Consider the following 24,697-nt stretch of genomic DNA (forward strand, 5'->3'; position numbering starts at 1 on the left):
ACACAGTAAGAGTCCTTGCAGACCTCTCTACTGAAGCAGGGCCCCAGGAAGGGTGGTCTCCAGCCTGGGGATGGCCAGTCTCTTTGCAATGGGTTTGACAGTTTTCTGTCCTAGCAGAACACACACACTAGAGACAGGAAATCAGCAAATTGCCACGTTCATTGTGCGTCATGGGTAGATCTCATTCTGACTGCCGCAGACGGCGTTCTGCCTGGGCTGTGGTATCTGCAGCCTGGATATGGACGAGGAGCAAGTACGGGGGAGTCTCTAGGCTGGGGGAGGGGCAAGGAAGGGGGGCCGGCGGCGCTGGGCACAAACTATGGGACTCACCGTGAAATGCAGTCAGCACTTCCACTGAAGTCACCATCTTTGTTTGTGGTTGTCACAATTTACAAATGGGACAACATGGTCAGAGGAAGTATCGCCACATGCCATTGATGACCTGGAAGTTCCCGGGAAGGAGGGTACAAATGCAAGCTAGGTCTCAAGTGGGTTCAGAATGAGAGGAGCCCACGGGACCCCACAAGCAGAAAAAGTCACTAACAGGCTACTCAGTTAAGCAATGGGCAGCTTGTGCTTTCTTTCCTATTTAATTAGTTGTTAGCTTTTTATTTTACTTTTATTTTATTTTATTTTTTGAGACAGGGTTTCTGTGTAGCTCTGTCTATCCTGGAACTTGCTCTGTAGACCAGGCTAGCCTGGACTCAAGAGATCTGCCTGGCTCTTCCTTCAGAACGCTGGGATTAAAGGTAGTCACCACCATGCCTGACTTCTTTCTCCACGGAAGGCCACTTGGTATAGCGCCTAACATAAAGTCCTTCGGCCCGAAGGATTAGGATGACCTCTAAATGATACAGCTGAACCCTACGGTACCACCTAGAAGTTGTTGCAGGACAGAGAGGGTAAAGGCTTAGTTATTTTTTTAAGTTTGAGGATACTTCTGCCCTGGGTACCAGTTTCCAAGTTATCTATTATTTACCTGCTTTTCTTTGTGCGTGCGTGCGTGCGTGCTTGAGGGGGTCAGAAGGAGAGCATCAGATCCCCTGGAGCTGGAGTTATCGGCAGCCGTGAGCCTCCGCGTGAGCGCTGTGAGGTCTCTCCAGCCCTACGTTCTTTATTATTGTTGTTTATACAAAGCCTACAGTCAAGTTCTGTGAGTTATTCTAGGCATCACGACAGTCATCAGCATTGTATATGTAGTTTCTAGAGTTTCCCTTGAAACAAAGACCCCTGTGATGAAACTATGAAAACGTGGTCCCTTTCTCACTGCAGACAAGCTAGTCCCACTTCTGACTGTACTCAGTTTGGGGGTTCGAGGTGTATTTACGGCAGAGCTGAACAGGGCGGGAGATGGAGGCCTGGCTTGCTCGCTGGAGCGGCCATGGGATGCAGGAAGGAATCCCACAGCGGTTTGCGCGGCCAGTGCAGGGGGGAGGGTGCCAGCCAGCTTCTGTGAGGCCACCAGGCTCTGAGAACATCTTGATGGACAATCTGCGACCACACAATGCTGTGACAGAGGCGAGATGCTGAGGTAGTGTGTGTGGCCTGGTGCTGGCCCCTGACTCTGAGAGAGCCTGTGGTGGCCTCAGAGAAGGCAGAAGACTCCTGTTCTAGTCTCCAGTTGCTCCAGGCTGGAGATGGGTTTGGCTATGCTGGGTGCTGACCCAGAAGCTGTTGGGACTGGCAGGCGGATGTTTCTCTCGCTGCCAGGGATGGCTGGTGGGAAGCGCCAGCACGAAGGCATGGTCAGAGGCTGAGAAGGCACGGTCTGGGCAGGCTGCCACTCCCAGGCTCTGGGGCCGGGGAGCGGGAGTTACCGCTCTCTCCTTTTTTCTAGTTTTTTTTCTTTTGTTGGTTTTTTTTGAGTCAAAGCTTCTCTGTATAGCCCTGCCTGTCCTGGCTCTGTAGATCAGGCTATCCTCGAACTCAGAGATCTGCCTGCTTCTGCCTCCAGGGTGTTGGGATTACAGGCATGTGCCACCAGCACTTGGCTTAATTTTCTTTTTACATTTACTCATTAATATATGTGTATGTGTGTGTGTGTGTGTGTGTGTGTGTGTGTGTGTATGTGCGCGTGCCAGAGGACAACTTGTGGGAATCAGTCCTTTCTTTCTACCTCATGGGTTCTGGGAATTAAACTCAGGCCACCAAGCGTTATCTGTTAAGCCACTTGGCTGACTCTCCTTTCCTTGTTTCTGTTTGACACAGTTCAAGCAACTAGAAAACCAGGTGGGGAGAAGGGTGGGGCGGGGGGGCTTGAAAATGAGCGGTGTATGCTGAGGATGCTCTGATGAACAGGTCCAGATCCCTCCCTTTGGAGGGCTGCGGGGAGGACCCTGTTCTCAGCCTACTTCCAGCAGCAGGAAAACAGCCCAGTGCCCCGAGAATGCGAGGATGCGGATGCGGAGGGGAGCTGGGAGCTGGCTCTCACCAGCTGAGGCTGCTTTCCCATGGCCATAGAGCTCCTTCCCATTTCCAGGCAGGGTTGAAGGGACCAGGCTCACTGTTACCAGAGGGCTGAGGGGCTCTACAGCACGCATTCACCAGAGGAGAGACAGGGTAGGAACAAAAGAATGGGCTCCTGGGAAATGTTTCACAAGAGGTAACAAAGAACCACGCTGACTCGCAGGGGAGGTTGGCCGAACTCACCAAGCACCTTCCTGGGCAGCCAGCCCAGCCTGGGAGACAGAGCGAGCACACGAGCGAGCGCCACTTCCCAGCCTAAGGTAGGGTGGGCAGCAAGGAGCTCAAAACAAAAGGTGTGCCAACCAAACATGATGCTTCTGGTGGGCATTATGGCTTAAAGAAATCTCTGGAAATAAAGGACTGTTAGGGAAAGGCAGACCATGAGGCACCCTGGGAAGGGACTGCCTGGTGGCCGGTGGCCGGTGGCCATAGTCAAGGGACCAAAATGAGGGAAAGCAGTGGACGGCATGAGCCAAGGCCTGGACGGGACGCAGGACCACCTCACAGGACTCATGGAATGGCTCCTTTTTACTAAATAAACAGTCCCCAGAGCTCCTGGCTTGCGAGAGCTCTGGATGTGGGCAGAGCACCATACAGACTGTCCTGAGCGCGAGGGTCCCCCCGCCCGGGAGCGTCGGCAGACACAATCAGTCAGAACTACAGAAGGCTCCCTGTTACCCCAACGCCATTCCACCTGATGAGAGCAGAGGCAGAAGGCTTAAGCCCTTCACTCAAAACACTTGAGAAAAAATGCACAAAATAAATAAACAAGACAATAAAATTCTGCCTTCTGCCTACTGGCCTGAAATGCTCTTTTGTACGCCCACCACCAGACCTGGTCACCTGCTGAGAGGCTAGCTGGCTCCGGGCTGCTTGGGGTTCACACTGCACACCTGCCTACACCCCTCCAGGCTGGGTCATGGCCTCAGCACACGGGCACAGAGGGCAGTAGGTTCCAGATACAATACCCAAGTCAAAGAAGAAGATGAAGTCTAAGCCTCAACCATCAGTACAGAAAACACCCAGTTTCCTTGGCTAACCTAGATGACAAATTTGATATTCTCATGAAAACAAAAAAGTTGCACCTTGGTAAAGGACTTTAAAGACCCTAGAGGACTCTGCTAGACAAGTTCAGAAAAGAGAGTGCTGACCATGTTCTTTTGTTTCTGTTTTTGTTTTCTGAGATGGGGTTTCTCTATGTAGTTCTAGTTGTCCTGGCGCTTGCTAAAGACCAGGCTGGCCTCAAACTCACAGGGCTCCACCTGCATCTGTCTCCCACCACTACGCCTGGCTTGCTGGTAATTCCTCAACACTCAAGCACATGTCTTGGGGGTGTTTCTGATACACACGTGAGGGGTGTGTCCAGAAGGGAAAGGATTTTTTTAAGCACAAACAGATGTCAGCTGCTTTCTAAGGTGGTGGTGGACCCTGGGCCAGGAGGGACAGGAGCCAGGGATGCTCAGCTCCACCCAGTGCCCTGCTGGCCCAGTGTCTCACAGCACTGTCTGTGTGGAGAGTAGACATGACCAAAGAGGCAGCGGTGCCACCGCTACTGAGCTACTGACGTGTAACACAGCAGCCCAGACTCCACAGTCACCCTGACATGTAACACAGCAGCCCAGACTCCACAGTTACCCTGACATGTAACACAGCAGCCCAGACTCCACAGTCATCCTGACATGTAACACAGCAGCCCAGACTCCACAGTCACCCTTTCTTGGGAGCTCACAAAGGTCAAAACCTACACTGCCCTTCCTCCAAAGACGAACTGAGTCTTGAGACCGAAAGACAGGTGACACAAGTCTGCAACCCTGGGTTTTCCAACTCCAGAGCCTGTGTTCCTGACAACTGGACCTGTTCAAGTCCCAGGTGACTTCCTAGGAACAACTGAAACCATGAATCTGGGGCCACAGCAGGAAGGGGGGATTCGTTTTCTTGGGGGCTGCTCACCAAAATCATGATCTCCTGTTGCCAGCACAGCTGGGCTCAGACGCTGCCATATATGGCCACCCAAGGAAAGGCTTTGCAATTTTCTACTCTTTGGGCCAACTGTGAGGAGCATCAGCACCCACATTTAATGGCTATTGCGTGATGTTCTCTAGTTAGTCTAAGCATGCAGGCCTGTGAGGGGAGCTGAGGCCTATGAGGGAATTGCAGGGCCCTGAGGGGAGGCTGAGGTTGGGCCCTGGGAAGAGAACAGGGTTCTTTTGACTTCTGATGATCACTCAACTGCGCCATTTAAGTAGGCCAGGTCCAACTGTGACCTGAGAAATGGCCGTTCCTGTGAGAGCTAACTCCTGGGAGAGGGTCTCCAACTGCCAAGTTCCTTCATCCTGACTTGGGGATGGGGGGTGGGGACCAGAGGCTGGGGCATTGAGGATCTGTTACTTGGTGGTGTGGAGAACTGATATGCATGGTGAAGTGTAGGAGCATCCCATTGTGTGTGACAAATCACACCAGCCATGATTTTAAGCAGACCGTGACTTGAGGTAATTTGGGTCAACCTTGGTCTTGAACCTGGAACACATCTGCTTCATTCTGACATCTGGTCTATCAGGACTGAAGGGGAGAGAATGAAGTGAGGAGCCAGTCAAAGAAAAACTCCCAAGAAACAAAAGCACTTTTCAAATATCCTAACAGCAGCCTCAGGGGCCTTGGTTACAAACTGTGTCAAAGCAGACACGCACTCGCTCTTCTCTGATCCTAACAGGGACAGAAAAAAGGCCTCTAGTCTGTGTGCATGTGCTACTTTTCTGCTACAGGAAAACACAGCCTTTTAAATGACTCTTTCAAGTTCAAGATGAGTTTCAAGTAATCGCCTTGCAGTAGCGCCAGAAGAATTACTGCTCCTCTAGGTTTAAAGTGCCTAATAAAGGGGGTGGGGGTGGGGATGGAAAACACGCCCTAGAGGAAGCAGTTCCTCAGGCCACTCACTAGTTGCTTCCAGGCTTTCGTGACAGGACAGAACCCTGAATTCTTCTCATCTGTCAGGGAACCAAGTCCAACTTTACATCGTGAGGTAACTGACCACAGACACTAAGGACGGGAACGAATGGAAGCAACTCCCATCCAACTCACCAGGAAACGCCATACAGCAGGCAACAGAGACCTCTCTCGTGCTACTAGAAGAAATTTAGCACCAGTGTCTAAGGTGTATCTTCTCCGTGTTTGATGAGGAAGAATGATGGAGTGGGGCCCCCAAATCTACCGTCAGTGCTACAATGCTTAAAAGAAAAAGAAGGAACAGAATTCACCAGGCAGAAGGCAGAGCTACTCATAGTTGCAAAAAAAAAAAATGTAGCTGAGCCTACAGTTCAGCTCCGCACGGCTTTATAGGCAGCAGGAGTAAGATCTCTTCCTGAGCAGAGGTTCCTCTCCACGCTGGGCCAAAGGGCCTGCTCGCCTGCCTGCCCCATAACTGTATGTGTATAGCTAATGGAGCTGTAAGGAGTCTTTGGGGACAATTCAAAAGGCAGAAAGACCCCCCAATGTGCCAAGGCAGTTTTCCTCGCCTCTGACTGCATGGGGAAAATTCAGTGAAGTGTTAGCTTTAGTCTTTATGAGCAAACCCCATGTAGTTTCCAGAAGACACTACTCAGTAAAGTCCAAGCCTTCCAACAGCTAACTGATGGGCAGAAGCAAAGGTTGTTCAGTTTCTTTGGCTGGAAAGGCTCCGTTCTAGAAGCTGAAACTATACTACGAGCGATGCATGCTTTTTAGAAATAAAAACACCTGTGTGCCAAGAAAAAAATCAAGTTCCTGTTGAATTGGCTAGACTACCCTTGGGCAGCCAGAGGTCTGGCTTCCGCACTTGGCTGCTGCTCACATCTGAAAGCCCTTGGAGGAGGAGGAGGAGGACAGCATCCACGCCCACCTCAGACATGAAAGGATCAAAGCAGAAAGTTCTGGAGCCGACTCTAAGCTCCTATAAGATGCCGTGAATCAACCTAATGCTAACATGGTGGACATGAGGTGCGTGCTAGCGCACAGGGCTTCAACGCACTGTCAACAGTGCGTCCCGCGGAAGCACTCGAAGGCATGGGCGTGTGCTTGGCACATGAGGCACCTGGAATTTCTGATTCTGTCTTATTTCTCCTGCCTCACAGGCCAGCCCATCAACGCACACAGCTTTTCAGTTAAAACCCAGCAGAACTGACGAGAACATTCTCTGCCTAGTGCAGAGGCTTACAATGAAGGCTGGGGTGCTGGGACTCAGTACCTGCTCACACACCCAGAGCAAGTCACAGAGGTAGGGCCCTCACTCAAGCTCCAGTGACTTCATAAACCACACAGGGAGGGCGGAGTTCCACCTGCTTCCTTGTGAGGGTCCCAGAAACACAAGCACAATTCTTGGGAGTTGCTCAGTATCTGCTGCATGATGCAGGGCAGGCACTGTCGTGCCCCACCAATCGCTGGCTTCCTCAGCCAAAGGGGAGTCACTGTCACAAAGAAGCTTTGCTTCTCCCTTCTCTGGGCATTTCCCAGGCAGCCCTGGGCCTCTAGGTGCATACAGTGAAAGCAGCCTCACTCCTTCCCACAGCATCTAATGTCTTTACTGGCCACAGGAGGGCTGCGCAGTCAGGAAAGCCAGCCTTCTAGAAGACAGCACTGCAGGGCTTGTTGTACTCCATGGAGAACTTCTGGGACCCCTGGGGTAGTGTACTGGGTGGCTGATGCTAAGTGGAGCCCTCAAGAGGTGCTAGCTGTTTCCCCAGACACTGATTGGTGGCCCTTCAAAACTCGAGGCACGGCAACAAGGACTTTCACCCCCCATCCCCCACCCCCACTTAGGGGTGGCCTCTGCCCACTCATAAAGAAGAAAATGACACCTTTGAATTCATGGACATCAGAATACCTCAGCAGCAGTGTTCAGAGTGATGGAACAGAACACCTGCTCCAGCACAGACAAGACACAGAACACCCCCAGGTCTTCTGGTTGCTGGATCGTGTGCAAAGTCCAACCAGAGCCACGACTCCTCCGAGCAGTCGTGCCCAGCCCTAGACTGGCCCTGTCCAGAACCAAACACTAGCTGCTAAATACATTTGTAAAATCCTACAAAGGAAGAGAGATGCAACCTAGCAAAACTGGCTACTGTCTATGAATAGTTCCACAGTGACACACAACGTGTGTTTGACACGGTGTGTAACCGAAGGTCGAAGGATTCAGGGGCCTATCGGAAGCACCAGGAGACAGTAGTGCATGTAGCTTGTGACTACAATTCAAAAGTAAACATAGACAGACTTTCAAGTCACGGGGCACAGCACATACACACACATTCGCTCACCCTGCATACTTTTTCTTCTCACAGGACACAAGCACTCTTGAGATTTAAAACAAACAAACAAACAAACTTCATTTCAAATTAAACACTTACATCTTTGAAAAATCTGTGTTTGATATGTTAGAAAAGCAAGCAAGCAAGCAAGCAGCACGCCCAGCTCAGGAGAGCGCCTTGCCCTGCCTGCTGGAGTTTGAGAGACAACCTTCCAGTAAAAGGAAATTGCACTTCCCCCGAAGATGTTTGCATTTCAAATTTTAAGGTCTAGCCTCAGTTGCCAAATGTAACAGCATGCATCTGGTCAACGCGCCTTACAGAGGAGGGAAGGACCATTCAGACGCTGAGACACAAGTCGGGTAGTGAAAGAAGCCTTCGCAGCAGGAGCTACGAGCTACTTCACAATGCTGGAAGAGGAGTTATGAAGAGGTCTGACTGACTCTGAAACATTGAAATAAAATTAAATACAGCCCTACTCTTCAACAAGATAGTTTCACACACACACACACACACACACACACACACACACGCATGCATGCACGCACGCACATACACATATGCACACATACAAAATAATAGTTTGGCACTTAGCAGCTTTTGTTGATATTGCATCCCATATCAAGTTGCAGATTTATTTTACAAAACATTAATTTCTGTAGCTATTGTGTCAATAAACTGAACTGAACACCTGTTTTGTTTTTTGTTTGTGTTTTTTTTTTTGTTTTTTTAAAGTGAACTGACCAAGTCACCAGGCGCTGGCGACACCACCTACACTTGTCACTCTAAACAAGGAACTGTCTCCTTGGAGAGTCCTGAAGCAGACTGAGAAGAATTTTAAATTTTAGGAGTTAAAAACAAACAAACAAAAATCAACCAAAACAGAGCCATTACCCCAGCTGTCCTGGATAGCAGTTTCTCTCTGCTCTGGCCCGCCATGGCTCTGCCCTGTGCAGACAGCTCACCACAGTCACCTTGCCCTGTTCGGCAGTTTCTCTCCTCTGACCTCTGAAGCCACCATCTCTGCAACAGCAGAAAGCGTTTCTCTGCAGTCACTTCTTTGATGGAAAGCTTCCCAATGGGGAAACGTGTCAACATGACACATGGCCAAAACCCGTCACAACCCAAGCCTGGTGTGGACTGACACCGCATCCCCTGGATGGCATGAATGTGTGCACACCTGGCCTACAGAAAGGCATAAACCTTAGACCACCTCCTGCCAAGTTGCTTCTGGCCATGGCAGTCGGGATTTGGGTCCTGCCCTTCACACCCTACCCCACCTGCCTCTTTTTAGCAAATTCTTAGTGCAGGTGACTCCCAGCAGGTGTGAGAAGGCCACCCTTTTAGGAAAAGAGGGTTGATGTCTTATATGCACTTTAATTGCATATAAACATCTCACGTAAGAAGTTTCCAGAAGAGATTCCTGTTCTCCAATATAACCAAAGGATGTACTTATACATTTAGCAATCACTAAGATACAATGTTGCCTTTTACACTCATACTCTAAGAGAAAGAAATCTGAAGAAACAGAAATGAGGAACTCTATCAAGTTGACTAGAAACTTGATATTGCACACTATGAAATAACAGTGTGCCAAGTGCCTCATTTCACCCCAAGGTGCCACAATCTAAATGGAAAACAAAGCATCTTATGAGAAAAATCCCACTAACTAAGGAATTCTTTTTACTAAGGGGAAGTGACCGGGAGGGTGAAAGTGGGGCAAGTGATGGGGAAGGGGGCAGGGAGGGTACTAATGGGAACAGAATAAAATTAAGTTGAGGTAGTTTATTCTACCAGCCAAACATTACTGGGAGCAAAATCCATCTAAGCTCCTACCTTTGGGAGCGGCCTGTTATGAAGACACAATTCTACACACACCTGCATTCAAAGACAAGCTCTTAGCTCTAAGCAGCAGTAAACAGGACTGAGTGTGCTTTCAGACAGATCAGATGCAGACCTTTTGATCCCTATACACTTTATCTGGACAGCTTTCTTTTTTTTTTTTTTTAAATGTCTCACTGTTTTTAGTCAAAGCGGAACTCTCCTTTGCCCGACTCTGTCTAAAACCTCCTCTGCACTAGCAGCCCGGAGCGAAGAAAACAGTTCTGCTTTTCCAGATGGGAGGGAAGAATGGCGTGTCTGCGCTCCCTCCGATCGGTCTCAGTACCGCTCCAGAACTCTCTTGGCCTGGCACAGCATCTTTCACAGTGAGCAATTCCTTTAAGCTCACACAAAGGCTTCGGACCGGAGCTCCTCAGGTGACTGACTCTTTACTAAGGTAGACTGTTGCCAGAGAGGAGTTTTATCTTAGTTTCAATTCATCAGAATGTAGTTTTTAAGAGTCTTAAGACAGAGCACTAAGGGTAAATGGGACCTAACTGCACAAACCTCGATTACTGGGCAGGGCCAGGCATTCTAGCCCTCAGAACACACGCAGAACAAGGGCAACCTTGTACGCTGGGGATGTTGGCTTGCATATATGGATTCTGTTGTTTGTTGACCACAGCCACACACACTGGAACGCAGCAGTCAGTCAGGTTAAGAGTTCCCTTCTGGGAAGATGCACCTTAGGATTTTAACTTTGATATTTCACATGACACCAAGCCCCCACACCCTCCTCCTAGGACATTCACTAGCCTTGGTTACAGACGCATCGGGCTGGAGGAACTGATCCCTCCCAGGTAGTTTTTCAACAGTACACGGTCTCCAGACAGGGGCAGAAGCCTGAGCTCCTAAGCATTAAAAAACCACCAAAGAGTAACCATACGGAAGCCCAGCACACAGCAGATGGGGCCGCTTCTCTGCACTTGCTGCCGTCCAGCCGCACGCGTGGGATGCGCTTGGGGCAGGATCTCACGGTTGGCTCCTCTTCCTCTTCAAGGGGAATGGACCCGGATGCGGAACAAGCCTTGCTGCAGCTGAAGGCGGAAGAGCTTGCAGTTGGCTATGCGCAGGGCTGCACAGCCTGTGCGCCGAAGGTCGGATGGCAGGAGTGGCTTCGTGTGGTGCCAGGTGCCCGTGCTCCTCTTGAACTCCCGCACATAGTCGTAGTTGGTACCTAAAGCACAGAGGGGCAGAGCTGAGCAGATGCCCCGAGCCACAGCAAGCAGCCCCGGGAAACCATCGCAGCTTTCTCACCTGTGTCAAGGTCTCCGATAACATAAATACTGGCTCCTATGGGGACCGCTCCGTAGACAAAGGAGGAACTGGCGGGGATGCACAGGTTCTGATCGTTAAGGTAGATCCACCTGGAAGCAAGGCCGACAGACACGGCTCAGGAAATCACGAGTACGCACAGCTGACATGATTAGGAAGACAAACGGACAACACTGCTCAGCATGCCATCAGCACACTGAACCCTGCCTCTCTCGACCCCCACTGCCCTCGCAGGGACCACGACTGTAGTGACTGTCAGGGCAGACAGGAGAGGCTCAGACAGTGCCTCTCACAGAGTGGGACTGTCTCCGCTGCACACCACAGCCCCTGGCGCTCAGTCACGCTCAGCTTCTATCACTCACACACTGCTTTATTTACTTAAAATTTTAATTGTGTATGTGTGTGTGTGTGTGTGTGTGTAGGTAGGTATATGTGTATTAATGCAGTGCCCATGGCCAACAGACAAGGTTAAAACTCCTAGAGCTGGAGTTACAGTAACAGCCCACTGGAGTGGGTACTGAAAACTGAATCTGGCCCTTTGCAAGTGCAGCGAGTGGCCTTACTAACTGAGCATGTCTACAGCCCAGGGGTACGCGTCTCATGGCTAGAGTTCCCCCACACTTGCAGGCATTCATCTGGATGCTTTGTGGCTTGGGCTGCTGTCACTACAACAGTCAGAGACCTTAGGTGAGCCTTGTTTGGGTCTGGGTTTTGGTGACTTTGGTGAACGGCTGGATTCTATGGAAGAGGCATGTGTCCCGCGAGTGATGAGAAAATACTCTCTTCTCGAAGCACAACGCTGCTTTGTTTTCTAGTCAGTAAGGCATGGGAATTCCAGCTGCTATGCTCACTAGGTCTTGGCGCCCTCAGTCCTTTGAAGACTTATTTCCTTAATCTCTAACTATGCTGGGTATTTTGGCAAGAGCTTACTGGCCACTTCATGTGCCTTCTTTTGCAAACACCTATTCGAAAATTCGCTCATTTTAGAAAACACACACACAAATAAAAATGAGATAAATCTGTTAAAAAAAAAAGGCATTCTAGAAAATGCCTGACCCATCTTCAAGTGTCAAGGTCAGGAAAGATGGGCTATCACAGGCTAATGGACAGCGAGGAAGCATAACTCTTGGCAACTAGAACCCAGGCCGACCTGAGGCAAGGGCCACGCTGGTGGGAAGTGGGTGACCCTGAAGCCAGTCTGTACTCAGCTAGTACTGCGAGCTGACGTGCATGCTCTGATCAGGGGACACTAACACCTGCGGCTAAGCGAGTGGCTTACGGGACACCTTGGCTTTTGGAAGCATTTCTGCCAGTCTAAATTTACTGCAGGGGCTGGAGAGGTGGCTCGGTGGTTTAGAACACTTGTTGCTTTCTTAGAAGACACAGGTTCAATTCCGAGCACCCACATGGTGGGTAGCTCACAGGCATCTGAGACTCCAGATCTAGGGGATATGATGCTCTCTCCTGACCTCCACAGGCACACACGTGGCACACACAGAATGCAAGGGAAACACTTGTAAACATAAATCAATGTAAAAAAAAAATGACTTCAAACAGATATGACTCAGTTGGTAAGGGTGTTTGCTGGGCAACCTGTTGACCCGAGTTTGCTCCTTAGGATCCACATTACTGAACCAACTCCTGCAAAGGTTGTTCTCTGACCTTCAAAGAGATAAATAAATTCTAGGCTTTGCCATGTAGTAATGTTCTCTCAGGAAACTGACCCATCTCCTGCTAACAGCCTACAGCCATGCCAGATCACAGCCACCGCCTGAGCAGCCTTGAGGCCCCACTGTGCAGGACGGTGCACGCTGTCCTGGGGACACCCCGGCCTCTCCACTCTGCTGCACAGCAGCTAAAAGAACCAGCATAGTAGGTGAGTGGCCTCCGATGTCAACTACCCACAAAGAAACACCTCATAAAGAACACCACTCACATCAACAAACTCTTCACTGACTGTCACAAAACACATAGCTTCCTTATTTTAAGTTCCAAGAAATAAGGAAACAAGATAATTTGCCCAAGATTATAAAACAAAGCTAAGCCGCTACAAGTCTCCCCCTTTCTCCTTCCTGGCTCTCCCCTCCCTCTTCCTTTCCCTTTCTGAGACAGGGCCCAGACTGAGCTGCCAAGGGTGGCCGTTAGCTTTTGTTCTTCTGCTTCTACTGCCTAAGTGCGGGATAACATGCCCAGGTTATGGGGTACGGAGGAGGGCCCCCAGACCCCATCATGTTCTCTCCTGAGTCACATGTCCAGCCTGCTCCCAAGTGGCTTACTGGGGCTAGAAATATGGAATGTGGCCTCCAACTCGTACACACATGTATTCTTACCTAGTATATCCCAGCCTGACCGTCACCGTCCTCAGGGTCCTTGTCATCCCCTGTCATGGCTGCTCAGTAAGTACATACACCACTGCACTTTCTCTTTAGGTTACTGGTGTGGTTTGCCTCCAGGCTGGACCATGATTTAAGGTGGCGGTCAAGAGCAGGGTTTGCTCCCTGGGACTCGTGGCTTCACAAGTGTTACTAAATGGAAGAACTCCCTCCTTCTAGCCATCAGATCTGAATGGTATGACATGCGCAAGGCCAGGTCGTGTGGTGTCTCTGCAGAGCATCAGGGAGAGCAACCTTTATCCATGGCTGGCTCAGCCCCAAGCGTACGCCGAGCAGGTTAACTGCTGGCCCTGCCAATAACACTAAGATACAGAAACTGCCTCTGCACATCTTTTGCAGATAGGAAGGACAAAGAGAAAACATTAGCTAGATCAATGGAGATTGTCTAGTCACCGCAGGGCTGAAGGTACCGCACACTGCTTTCTAATACTGACCTGACATGGCCTCTCCAACTGTCCCTCCTGAGTTCTCAGTCAGGTCTGAACGTGCGTGCGCGCGCGCGTGTGTGTGTGTGTGTGTGTGTGTGTGAGTGAAACTATCTTGTTGAAGAGTAGGGCTGTATTTAATTTTATTTCAATGTTTCAGAGTCAGTCAGACCTCCTGAGGGTGAAAGCTAAAGCAGGGCAGTCATCAGAGAGACTGAGGACACCACAGGGGCTCAGGGATGCCCGAGGAGGGAAGGCCCTGCTCTCAGTGTGTCTTTCTGTGGCCTTTCTTTTTTTTCTTTCTTTTTTTTTTAAATTCAGAAACCACAGAATATAGTAAGATATGGCATTTTTCCAGGAAAGTTTTAATCTAAAAATAAAGGAACAAAGACAGGAAAGACAAGAGATTACATACAATCCAACGGCCCCCCACCCAACCCAGCATGTTCATCTGGCAGCAGCTGCCAGTGTGCAGGAGCGCATGCCCAGGAGGGGACGAGCCTGCCCCGCTGCTGGGTGGCATTTTCCGGCCAGTACTTATGGGAACATGGTCAGGCCTATAGTCAGGCCGGTGGGTGGGTTCCAGGTCAGCTGACTGCTCTGAGCTCACTGTACGACCATCTGGCAGTGCTGGAGCCTCACAGGCTGCAGGGGAACACACCAGCCAGGCAGCGACTGTGCAGCATCTGCTTTTCCTCATGCTCAGTGTTTTACAAATGTGTGAGTGTCCTGTGTGTCACTGACAAGAGGTCTTGCAGCTGCTCTCTGTTTACAGGCTAACGTAGGGAAGTAACGTAGGGAGATGTAAACATCTCCACAAGGGCTGGAGATGTGTGGAGCTTATTAGAGAAAAGACATTTTTAAGATCGGGGCTTTATTTATTTTTAGTGTTTATGTATGTATTCGTGTGTGATGGTGTAGTATTCACATCTGTGTATGTATTCACATGTGATGGTGTATGTATTTACGTGTGTTTGTGTATGTATTCACATGTGATGGTGTATGTATTCACGTGTGTTTATGGATGTATTCATGTGTGATGGTGTATGTATTCACGCATTTGTGTATGTATTCACTGTGTTTGTGTATGTATTCACCTGTGATGGGGTATGCATTCATTTGTGATGGTGTATGTATTCATGTGAGTTTATGTATATTCGTGTGTGATGGTGTGCTTGCACATGGGTCTAGGCTGATGTCATGCCTGTATTTCTTGAGGGTTCTAGGGACAGAATGAAGACCCGCAGGTTTGAGCAGCACGTATTGACTCCCTCCCCTGCCCCTTTAAATACAAGAATTGGGCTGGGGACATGGGCATCAGTCAAGAGTGCTAGCTGCTTCTCAAGAGGACCCATGTCCGGTGTTCACAACTCCGGCTCCTGGGGATCTCACACACACACACACACACACACACACACACGGCACATATACACAAACAGGGAACAAAAATATATTTAGAGCCAGGCCTGGTGGGGAGTCAGAGGCAGGCAGATCTCTGTGAGTTCAGGGCAGGCCAGAATATATAGAGTTCCAGGTCAGTCATGGCTACAGAGTGAGACCTCAAAACAGAAAAAAAAGAAAAACAAAGAGCTAAAGCAGACAAACAGAGACAAAGCATAGCTTCCTTTCCCTCACAGCACTGGAGTCTCCTGCTCAGAACAGACTCCGAGCGAGCAAACAAGCGGGCTGACTGGAATACCAAGGTTCTAACAATACAGTGTGTCCTGGGACACCGGGGAAGCGTCACAGTCAGACTTGATCCCACCCAAGGCAGCAGACAAAAGGAATGAAAAACGTAAGCAGATGACTTCTGACAGGACGAAGCTCACACTGTCTACGCACGGAGTCAGTCGTCACAAAAAAAGGCTTGTGTCCGTATTTTATCAAAAGTCAAGCACATTGCTACTGCTTGTTAATTAAGCAGGACAGACTGTCTCCCTGGGCAGGAGATTACTACACCATTTCCTACGGAGGCAGCACTCCCCCACTGTGGCTTATCAAAGGAGAATATAACAAGCCCGACATCCTTCCCTGCCACCCCCACAGCAAATGCCGCTGAAGCTGCCTCCTCGTTTTCTGTCTAGTGAATTCCCCTGGCAGTCTACCTCTAATGACGGGAAGTCAGACACGTCTGAAGTATCGAGATGGGAAACATGTGACAGCCCAGCAATCATACGCATGTCTTACACTCCCTCAGGAAAGGAGGCGCTATCTTATGGCACCCCCATCTGGTAACATGACCAAAGTGCACAGGATCACACCGTGCAGCAGGCTCCCCTTGGGGTCTGAACAGGTCATTGCAGGGAGTACACTGCCTCGGCTTACAAACATCTGTGAGAGGAGAGGGGTGGGGCAGCACCTGCCACAGGCTCACGCCATGGCCTGTCAGGCATTTTTAAAAAGGTTTTTCTTTTTACATTTACTCATTTATTCATTTACTGTGTGTGTGTCTGTGTTTGTGTCTGTGTTGTGTGCTTGTGTCTCCTGTGTGTTTGTGTGTCTGTGTGTATATCTGTGTGTGTGTGTGTATGTGTGTGTGTGTCTCTCTGTATGTATATCTGTGTGTGTGTTTGTGTCTCTCTGAATGTATATCTCTGTGTGTGTGTGTGTGTGTCTGTGTGCACGCACTGACAAGCTGTGTGGAAGTCAGAGACAGGCTGCAGGACTCCGTTTTCTTTCTTTTGGGGATCCTGGCAATTGAATCCTGTCAGTGTTCTAATATCTCAGACTCCAGCTCAACTGACACCTGACAGAGCATGTGATGCCTGTCAGGTCTGACACTGGAGGACCACATGGGACTGCCCACACCTTGTACACATTCAGTCGGCAGTTATGACATCAGACACATGTGCAAAGAATAGGGGATCAGGGGCTGAGAAGCGTGTTTGAGCCTGGAAGAAGCCAGTAAAGGCTTCCTCTGGAGAGTGGCAGTTACATGGAGTTTTGGAAAGGGCCAACTTAACTAGACGGGCGATAAGGGACATCTCAGGTAGAAGCAGCCTAGAGCTGAGCTAGCTATGGCTCAGTGTGGAGCCAGCAGACAGCAGCAGCAAAACAGATGAAGGCCCTGTCACAAAAGGCTACATATGGCCAGGTGTGGTGGTGTGCGCCTTTAACCCCAGCACTTGGGAGGCAGAAGCAGGTGGATCTCTAAATTTCAATGTTAGCCTGGTCTATGTAGCAAGTTCTGAGATACTACATAGACCCTGTATCCAAAAGAAAGAAAGAAAGAGAGGGAGGGAGGGAGAGGGAGAAAGAGAGAGAGAGACAGAGAGACAGAGAGAGAAAGCCATATATACTAATAGGACAATCAAATATATGCTAAGTTTCAGGTTCTGTGCTGTTTCTTTAAGTCACTATGAGAATAAATTCCATAAACCCATATATTTGAACACTCGGTCCCTAGTTGGTGGAACTGTTTGGGAGGTGTAGGCTTGTTGGAGGAGGTGTGTCACTGATGGTGGGCTTTGTGGTTTCAAGAGACTTACCATTACCAGAACCCCCCACCTCTCTCTCTGCCTCTAATTTTTGTTCCTATCACCACACCTTTGTTCCACCCTCACAGACTCTAACCCTCTGTCACCATAAGCCCAGTGACAAACATTCTTCTATAAGCTGTCTTAGTCATCATGTCTTATCACAGCAATAGAGAAGTAACTCAGACACCAACTTCTCAAGTCACTGAAAACATATCCAGCATGTAGTGGACACACCTCCTAAATAGAGAACTTACTGATGTCCCGGGAAGCAAAGCTAAGACACTCTGAAGCATGGAGGGAGGAACAGGAGGGAGGGCCTTGAGACTGCCTGCTGCACGGGGAAAGAGAGCAGGCGCGGAGGCCCCCAGACTGATTACCTCTTAAACTCGTCATGATAGAACTCGGACTTGCAGGTGACCATCTCACTGCCCTGGATGTCCTCGCGGCTTCGGACGCCTCCAAACACGTAGAGCTCCATGGCGACCCCGCAGGCTACTGCTCCAAACCTGCAGGGTCACAGAACCCAGGTGCTGGCTTAGAAGTCAGGACCTCAGCCCCAATCCCTCTACTACTGTTCTTTTCTTTGCTGTTTTTTTTTTTTTTTTGAGACCTTAGGGTAGGCTGGAACTTACCATGCACATCAGACTGTCCTTGAACTAACAGCAATCCCTTTGCCTCAGTAGTCTCCGAGTGTCGTGATACAGGCAAATGCCACCATGCCAACCCAATTCCTTTTCATCTTTATGTGTATAGGCATATGTGTGTGTGTGCCAGTACGCATGCACTCACTGCACTCACACACACACACACACACACACACACATACACACACACACACACACACACACACACACACACACACACACACACACACACGTATGTGAGGCCCAACCATGATATCACTAGTGATTCATTAACGCAAGGTCTCTCAGTTGAACCCAGAGTTTGTCAACAGGGTAGTCCGGCTGGCCAGCTTTCTTAGGGACCCCTGTCTTTGTCTTTCCAGTGCTGGGACTACCTGCCCGACATTTACTTGGATATTGGGGATCTGAGTGCTGGCCCCCATGTTTGTGCGGCACAGCAGGCACTTTGACACTGAGCCGCACCCCCAGCAGCTATTTCTGTTGCACCTGCAATGCTCTGTGGTATACGTGCATATGGGCCTTCTGTTGTAGGGGCTGCTGGGCTCTGGGGCCTCAGACACTGACAGCAGCATACTGATGGGCACTCTCTGCCTCACCTCCTCTCTTTCAGCGGGCATATGGCAGTCCACTGCTGGGTCCGTGGGTCGTAACACTCCACAGACTCAAACAATTTTCCATATGAGCCTCCGCCCATGGCATAGATTTTCTTCTTCATAGCTGCATAGCAGCCAATCTGAAAGGAAAGAACAATGATGGGGAAGGGGACCATTTGTCATTAGAACTGGATGGACAGACAGAAACTGACCCAGAGAGCATGACCGCATAGGTAGGACAAGCTCTTACTCCTGATGGCAAAACTGTGATGCCTTCTAACATGACCCCCAGGATCCCAGAGATGGAAGGAAAGAGATGGTGACATGCACTAGAAATCTCCAGAAAAGGAGTCTTCATCCACCTTCAACAACACAAGCCAGTAACTCTACTTTCCTTTACTTCTTGGGGGACATGCTGGGCATGGATCCCAGAACCTCAACTATGCCAGGCCAGGGTTCTGCCACTACACTGATCTCAGCCTACAATCCTAGAAAACATGTTTCGTTTTGTTTGACCTTGCCCCCGTCATCTACCGTGTGGACTCTGCAGTAAGCACCTTTATCCACTGAGTCATCCTGATGTCCCTATAAGCTAACTTTTTACTGGCATTGCCAGCAGTGGCACGGCACTTGCCTGGTATGCACAAGCCGTGAGTTCCACCCATGCTACACTGGGTGACATGGGGAACAGAAGGTTCTCGCAGCATCTTATTGCCTTACTCCATTCCCAGGAGTTAAGATTTTGAAACAGTAAGTTGCTCAGTTGCTGTTACAACTGTTTAGTTGGATGGTGTGGTTTGAATCAAATGGCCCCATAGGCCCACAGGGAGTGGCACTATTAGGAGGTGTGGCCTTGTTGGAGGAAGTGTGTCACTGAGGGGTGGGCTCTGAGTCTCATAGGCTCAAGCTATGCCTAGTGTGACAGTCTTTCCCCTGCTGCTTGTGAGTCAAGATGCAGAACTCTCAGCTCCTTCTCCGGCATTATGTCTGCCTGGATGCTGCCATGCCTCCTGCACTGATGATACTTGACTGAACCCTCGAAACTGTAAGCCAGCCCAATTAAACGTTTTCCTTATAAGAGTTGCTGTGGTCATGGCGTCTCTTCACAGCAATAAAACCCGAAGACAGAAATGTACACAGTAGGAGAAGACAGGATATCCACGGCATGAACCAGCGCCATGGCCAGGACTGATGGACAGCTATCTGTAACCTGCCTCTAAATGACAGAGGCTCACAGGAGGAAGCCATTGTAGCTTTTCCCTTGTAGAGTAAGTCAGGAATGAGGGAGAGATCCAGCTATTCCCAAAGTACCCACTCCAGACAACACAGCACTGCTACTCAGAGCCAGACAAACACTCACAGGCTCCTTCCTGCTGTGATGTATGCTGCTGACGTGAAGGAAGGCAAGCTGCCAACAGAGACAGAATTCTAAGGCCTGGATCCTCAGGGCATTTTCTGTCGTGCCGAAGGCACACTTAGGAAATGAGGATGTGTGCCAAGGACTTTGCTCAGCACTAGGGTGCTGTGTGAGGCCCTGGGGGGAGCCTTCCCCCTGCAACAACCAGCCCCAGAAAGAGACGCTGACTCTGAAGCCAGCTGAGCAGACGGAGGTACTCACCTTCCTAACCATGGTCAAGTCAGGTTGCTTCGTCCAGGTTTTTGAATAAATATCATAACACTCCATGGAGATGAGCTCGCGGTCACCATCCTCCCCTCCGAGAATGTACAGCATCCCATCGATCTCCACGATCCCAAAGTTGTGCCTTGCCTGGAAAGACATGGCAAACCTTATGGGCCAAAGTGGATATTCCACATTATTTTACTCCATTGTTCCAGCAAAAGGAGACTTGTTCACATGGTTTCTCCTTGGAAATGTCTCCTCGCTGTGTGTGGCCTCCTTGGCACAACAGACAGAGTCAGTCACTCCTCAGGACCAGGGACAAAAGATGCAGGCTGATCAGCAGAGATGCTGTGCTTAACCTACAGGACTGAGAAGAGTGCCTCCAAGGACAGCTGGTTGCATGGTATTGCTCCTGTGCAGCGACGGTGCACATGACTTTCTGAGGTGACTATGAAAGGCGGCAGGAGCCGTGTCGTGTGGACTACCTGTGGCCAGGAGGCAGCAGGGACGACAGGGACGCCCTTGTATCAGGAATCCGGAAAGCCTGAGGTGCTTATCATTTACCCACGGCCCAAACAGAACACAGAAAACTCCTGGCTTCTGGAGTCTCGTAGGAACGTGTAAAGCCAGTGTGTGCAGAGGTGGGGCAGAGCAGAGAGAGGGGAAGGTGCTGGGAAGGCATCTTGAGACCAGAGCGAGCAGTAAGAGAGGTGAGGAACAGGTCTCTGCAGGGAGGTGGTGCTAGGCAGGAGGCCAGGAGGAGGCAGGGGGGAGAGGGGGATTCAGGAGAACAGGACTCCAGGTAGGGTAAGGCCAGGCTACCTCTTCTTTCCCTGCATAGGAACCCACACCCAATAAAAGTACCAGAGAGAAAGGAAACACAGCCCGGACGCGAGTCGCACCGTACCTCATTCATGGGTGGGAGCGCGGTCCACGTGTTGGCGTCTGGGTCATACTTCTCTCCCGAGCTCAGTGTCTGCTTATTTTCGTCTTGGCCCCCCAACACAAACAGAAATCCTTCTGTAAGAAGCACAAGGGACACACAGGACACTCCAGTAGATGCCACGGAGCAGTGGTCTGCCATTTAGACTTGCCTCCCCAACCCCGGCAGTCTTCCTGCTCCTTGGTGACAGAGTCAAGCTTGTCAGTCACTCTGGCCATTCTGCTTTATTCCACACAGTCTTTGAGTTGCTTCTTACCCTACAGGAGGAGAGGAAGGTGGTCCCACCCTCCAGTCACCAGGCAGCTCAGGGCTCCTCACTTATTCCCTATCCTCTGAGTCTCAGCAGCATCCGACCTACAGTCCACATCTGTTCTCAAGGTCACAGGGATTCTCTCAGCACTGGGCACTTGATGTGCAGGCAGAATGCAAGATTAACCGTTGAGCCTGCTGCTGGGGTAGTGATGCGGGCACACGATGGGCACAGACAAGGTCCCAAGTTTTATCCCAACACTGTAGAGATGAGATGATAAGTAGGGGGGCTAGCCTGAACCAGCACTCAACTTTCTTCTTTAAAATCGCATCTGACACCGCACACACTCTCTTGGTAAGCGCAGCTCTCGCCTCATCGAAGAAGCAGACGGAGCCCCAGCTCAGAGAGCGCAACTGACCAAAATGCAGGAAGCGAATGACCATGGGGCGTCGGGCCCTCACTGGGACATCAACAATGCAAGCCCTGTGCTCAAGGCTCAGGGGACATCATGGAAGAGAGGGCGGGAAAGACTTGTGAGTCAGAAGGTGGATGTCGGCTGCAAGACCGTGTCTTTTAGACGTGACAGGGAAGCTGCCCCCATGAATTCTCGACAGCTAGTCCTCATGCCAATATGGACAGGGGAAAATTACACAAGGCCTCACATGCTTCTAGGTGAAGCACCAGAGACAGTCAATGGGTGCTGAGGAGAATCAGTGTTGGTCAGGGATGAGTCCCTGATAGGTTTCCCAATCCTATATAGTCAACCCTAGACACAAGTACATACAGTCCACACCAACGGACTCAGGAGATTTTATGTACATACTATCTATATACCTATTTATATATGTGAGTGTATATATATATATATATATATATATATATATATATATATATATGTGAGTGTATATATACACACATATATATACATACATATGAACATAATTTATAATATATAATATACAGTTAAGCTTTTATAATATATATTTACATATTATTTATATTTACATATAAGTATATATGTATACACACACACACACACACATATAAGTCATAGAAGAGGAGGTCACTAGTTGGGGGATCATGGGACATGGGGAGAGGTGAAGACAACAGAAGGTGGGATGGAAATGATATAAATGCAAAGTTCTCATGTATGACAGCCTCAAAAAATTAAAATTAAAAAGGTAGAGTATGTGCTTGTGTGTATGTATGTGCACATGCCATGAACCATGTATGACAGACAGTCAGAGGACACCTTGCGAGAGTTCTTTCTCTCCTTCCACATTCTTGAGTCCCGGGATTGAACTTGGGTTGTCAACCGTGGCAGAACTTGCCTTTTCCCACCTTAGCAGGCTCAAAGGATTTAAAACTTCTGCTTTTTTAGGAGATTATTCCTACAAGTAAGAGCACATGGCAAAGGCTCTCAGGCACAGCAAGAGCTCTGGTCCTAGGGAATAAGAGCAGAAGCAAACACCAGACACAGAGCTGCAAAGACCTGAAGTACTGGGTGACCAGGAAGACAAAGCAGTAAAAGTTACCACAACCCCAAGAAAGACAGAGCTACTGACTGACCACACACAGAATCACTGACAGAGAGACACACAGCTACTGACTGACCACACACAGAATCACTGACAGAGAAACACACAGCTACTGACTGACCACACACAGAATCACTGACAGAGAAACACACAGCTACCGACTGACTGACCGCACTTGGAACCACTCACAGAGAGACACAGAAATAAATCCCACAGGTGGCCAAACAAGCTCTCAGAGCTGAAAAGTCACCAAGACAGATCAAAAGCAACCATCAACCCCATGACAGAGAGACAAAAAGACAGGAGGTGCTGGGCGGTAATGATGCACACCTAATCCCAGCACTCAAGAGGCAGGAGGATCTCTGTGAGTTCAAGGCCAGCCTGGTTCAGAGTGGGCTCCAGGACAGCCAGGACTGCACAGAGAACCTCCTACACCAGGAAAAAGGACACAGCTGACAAAGACAAGCAGAGAATGTGGAGAAAGGTCTGACGTGCTTGGCGAGACATCCAAGAGCAGAGGAACATGGGAAAATAAGTGGACGAGGAAGACAAGAGGGCAGGCAATATGGCTCTGAGGTAAGAGTGCTTGCTGCAAGGGCTGACAGCCTGAGTTTGATCCCTAGAACCCATATGTCACCCCTGTGTTGGGTGGTGCTGGAGCTCAGACCCAGGCCACTCAACCATCTGAGCTACAGCCCCAAGCATCAAAAATTTTTTTGGAGACAGTATACAACTACACAACCCTAGCTGGCCTGAATTCACTATATAGATCAGGCTGGTCTCAAACTCAGAGATCCTCCTGCCTGTGCCTCCTGAGTACCGAGATTAAAGCTGTGTACCACCCGGCAAAAATCATACCCGCCTATCTGTACAACCCTGAGATGATGTATTACTTGGACAAGTTTCTGCTGAAATTGAACAGAGTACCTGCTGAAAGAACTCCATGGTTAATTCTGGGCATGCTCAGAGGAGCCAGTTCAATCCACAGCTGCCGATTAGGGTCGTAGAGAGGACACATACATCGCATGGCCGCCGTGGGTTTCCGTGAACTAAGGAGGTACATAATTGATGTTTTACAGTTCCTCTCATGATAACCACTGTCAATCTCAGTACTCTACAGATGGCTGAACATTTATGACAGTCAACCACTGTTACACTTTAGACACAGAAAATTGTCCCGCATTTTCTGTGGTCACTCCTTCTCCCCCTTCCCAGAACCCCACATCCTCCCCCTTCCCAGAAGCCCCGCCCTCCTCCTCCTCCTTCCCCCCCAAGTCCCCTTCCCCCACCCTGCCCAGCCACACTCACACTCTTTCCTCCCCTCCAATGGTCACTATGCACTCTGAGTAGCCCCTGGGCTTGAAGCTGGCCAGCATGGCCTCCCCCTGCTGCGGCTGGCTGAGAGGGATGTTGCTACACTCTTTGACAATTTCTCGCACCAAGGGTTCATTCAGCATCTGCTCCCGCAGGTAGCTGGAATCCAGCCCTGAAACCCAAAGCGCTGACATGACATCCTTCATGTGGACCTGCAGACGGGAGGAGGAGGGACAGGACAGGGATGAGACAGGTCTTCTGAAACACACTCTCTGATTCACAGCAGATGGTGACTGTTTGCAGTCTATTAGCTGATACTATCGTGTCTGTCAGTCCTGTCTGAACATGCACACCAGCCCCCTCCTCTCCCCTCCACACTCCTCTGTGTGTGTGTGTGTGTGTGTGTGTGTGCATGTGTGTGAGTGGGCACCTACAGGTCAGAAGAGGGCATCTGATTTTCCACAGCTGCGTTATGGCTGTTGTGAACTGCTCGGTGTAGGTGTTAGGAACTCAGGCTGGGTCCTCTGCAAAAGCAGCAGACTTAGTTGTTTCTCTCGCCATCTTTCGAGACCTAGCCTTGCTGTAATCTAGGCTGCCTTCAA

At 49.7% G+C, this 24,697-nt stretch overlaps 1 protein-coding gene across 1 annotated transcript in view; it reads right to left on the bottom strand.

The window, feature by feature from the left end:
• Positions 1-253: 253 nt before the first annotated feature.
• Positions 254-24,697, bottom strand: part of Gan (gigaxonin) — a 55,851-nt gene continuing 31,407 nt past the window's right edge. The window contains exons 4-11 of the mRNA XM_052166213.1: positions 24,090-24,307; positions 23,709-23,830; positions 20,958-21,070; positions 20,048-20,197; positions 18,433-18,569; positions 17,570-17,698; positions 10,878-10,987; positions 254-10,797 (exon numbers count right to left, since the gene is read on the bottom strand). Coding sequence (XP_052022173.1) covers positions 10,616-10,797; positions 10,878-10,987; positions 17,570-17,698; positions 18,433-18,569; positions 20,048-20,197; positions 20,958-21,070; positions 23,709-23,830; positions 24,090-24,307 — 1,161 coding nt within the window. The 3' untranslated portion in view covers positions 254-10,615. The remainder of the gene's footprint in view (positions 10,798-10,877; positions 10,988-17,569; positions 17,699-18,432; positions 18,570-20,047; positions 20,198-20,957; positions 21,071-23,708; positions 23,831-24,089; positions 24,308-24,697) is intronic.

Source organism: Apodemus sylvaticus, chromosome 21, assembly GCF_947179515.1.
Source record: "Apodemus sylvaticus chromosome 21, mApoSyl1.1, whole genome shotgun sequence".
NCBI classification, from domain to species: domain Eukaryota; kingdom Metazoa; phylum Chordata; class Mammalia; order Rodentia; family Muridae; genus Apodemus; species Apodemus sylvaticus.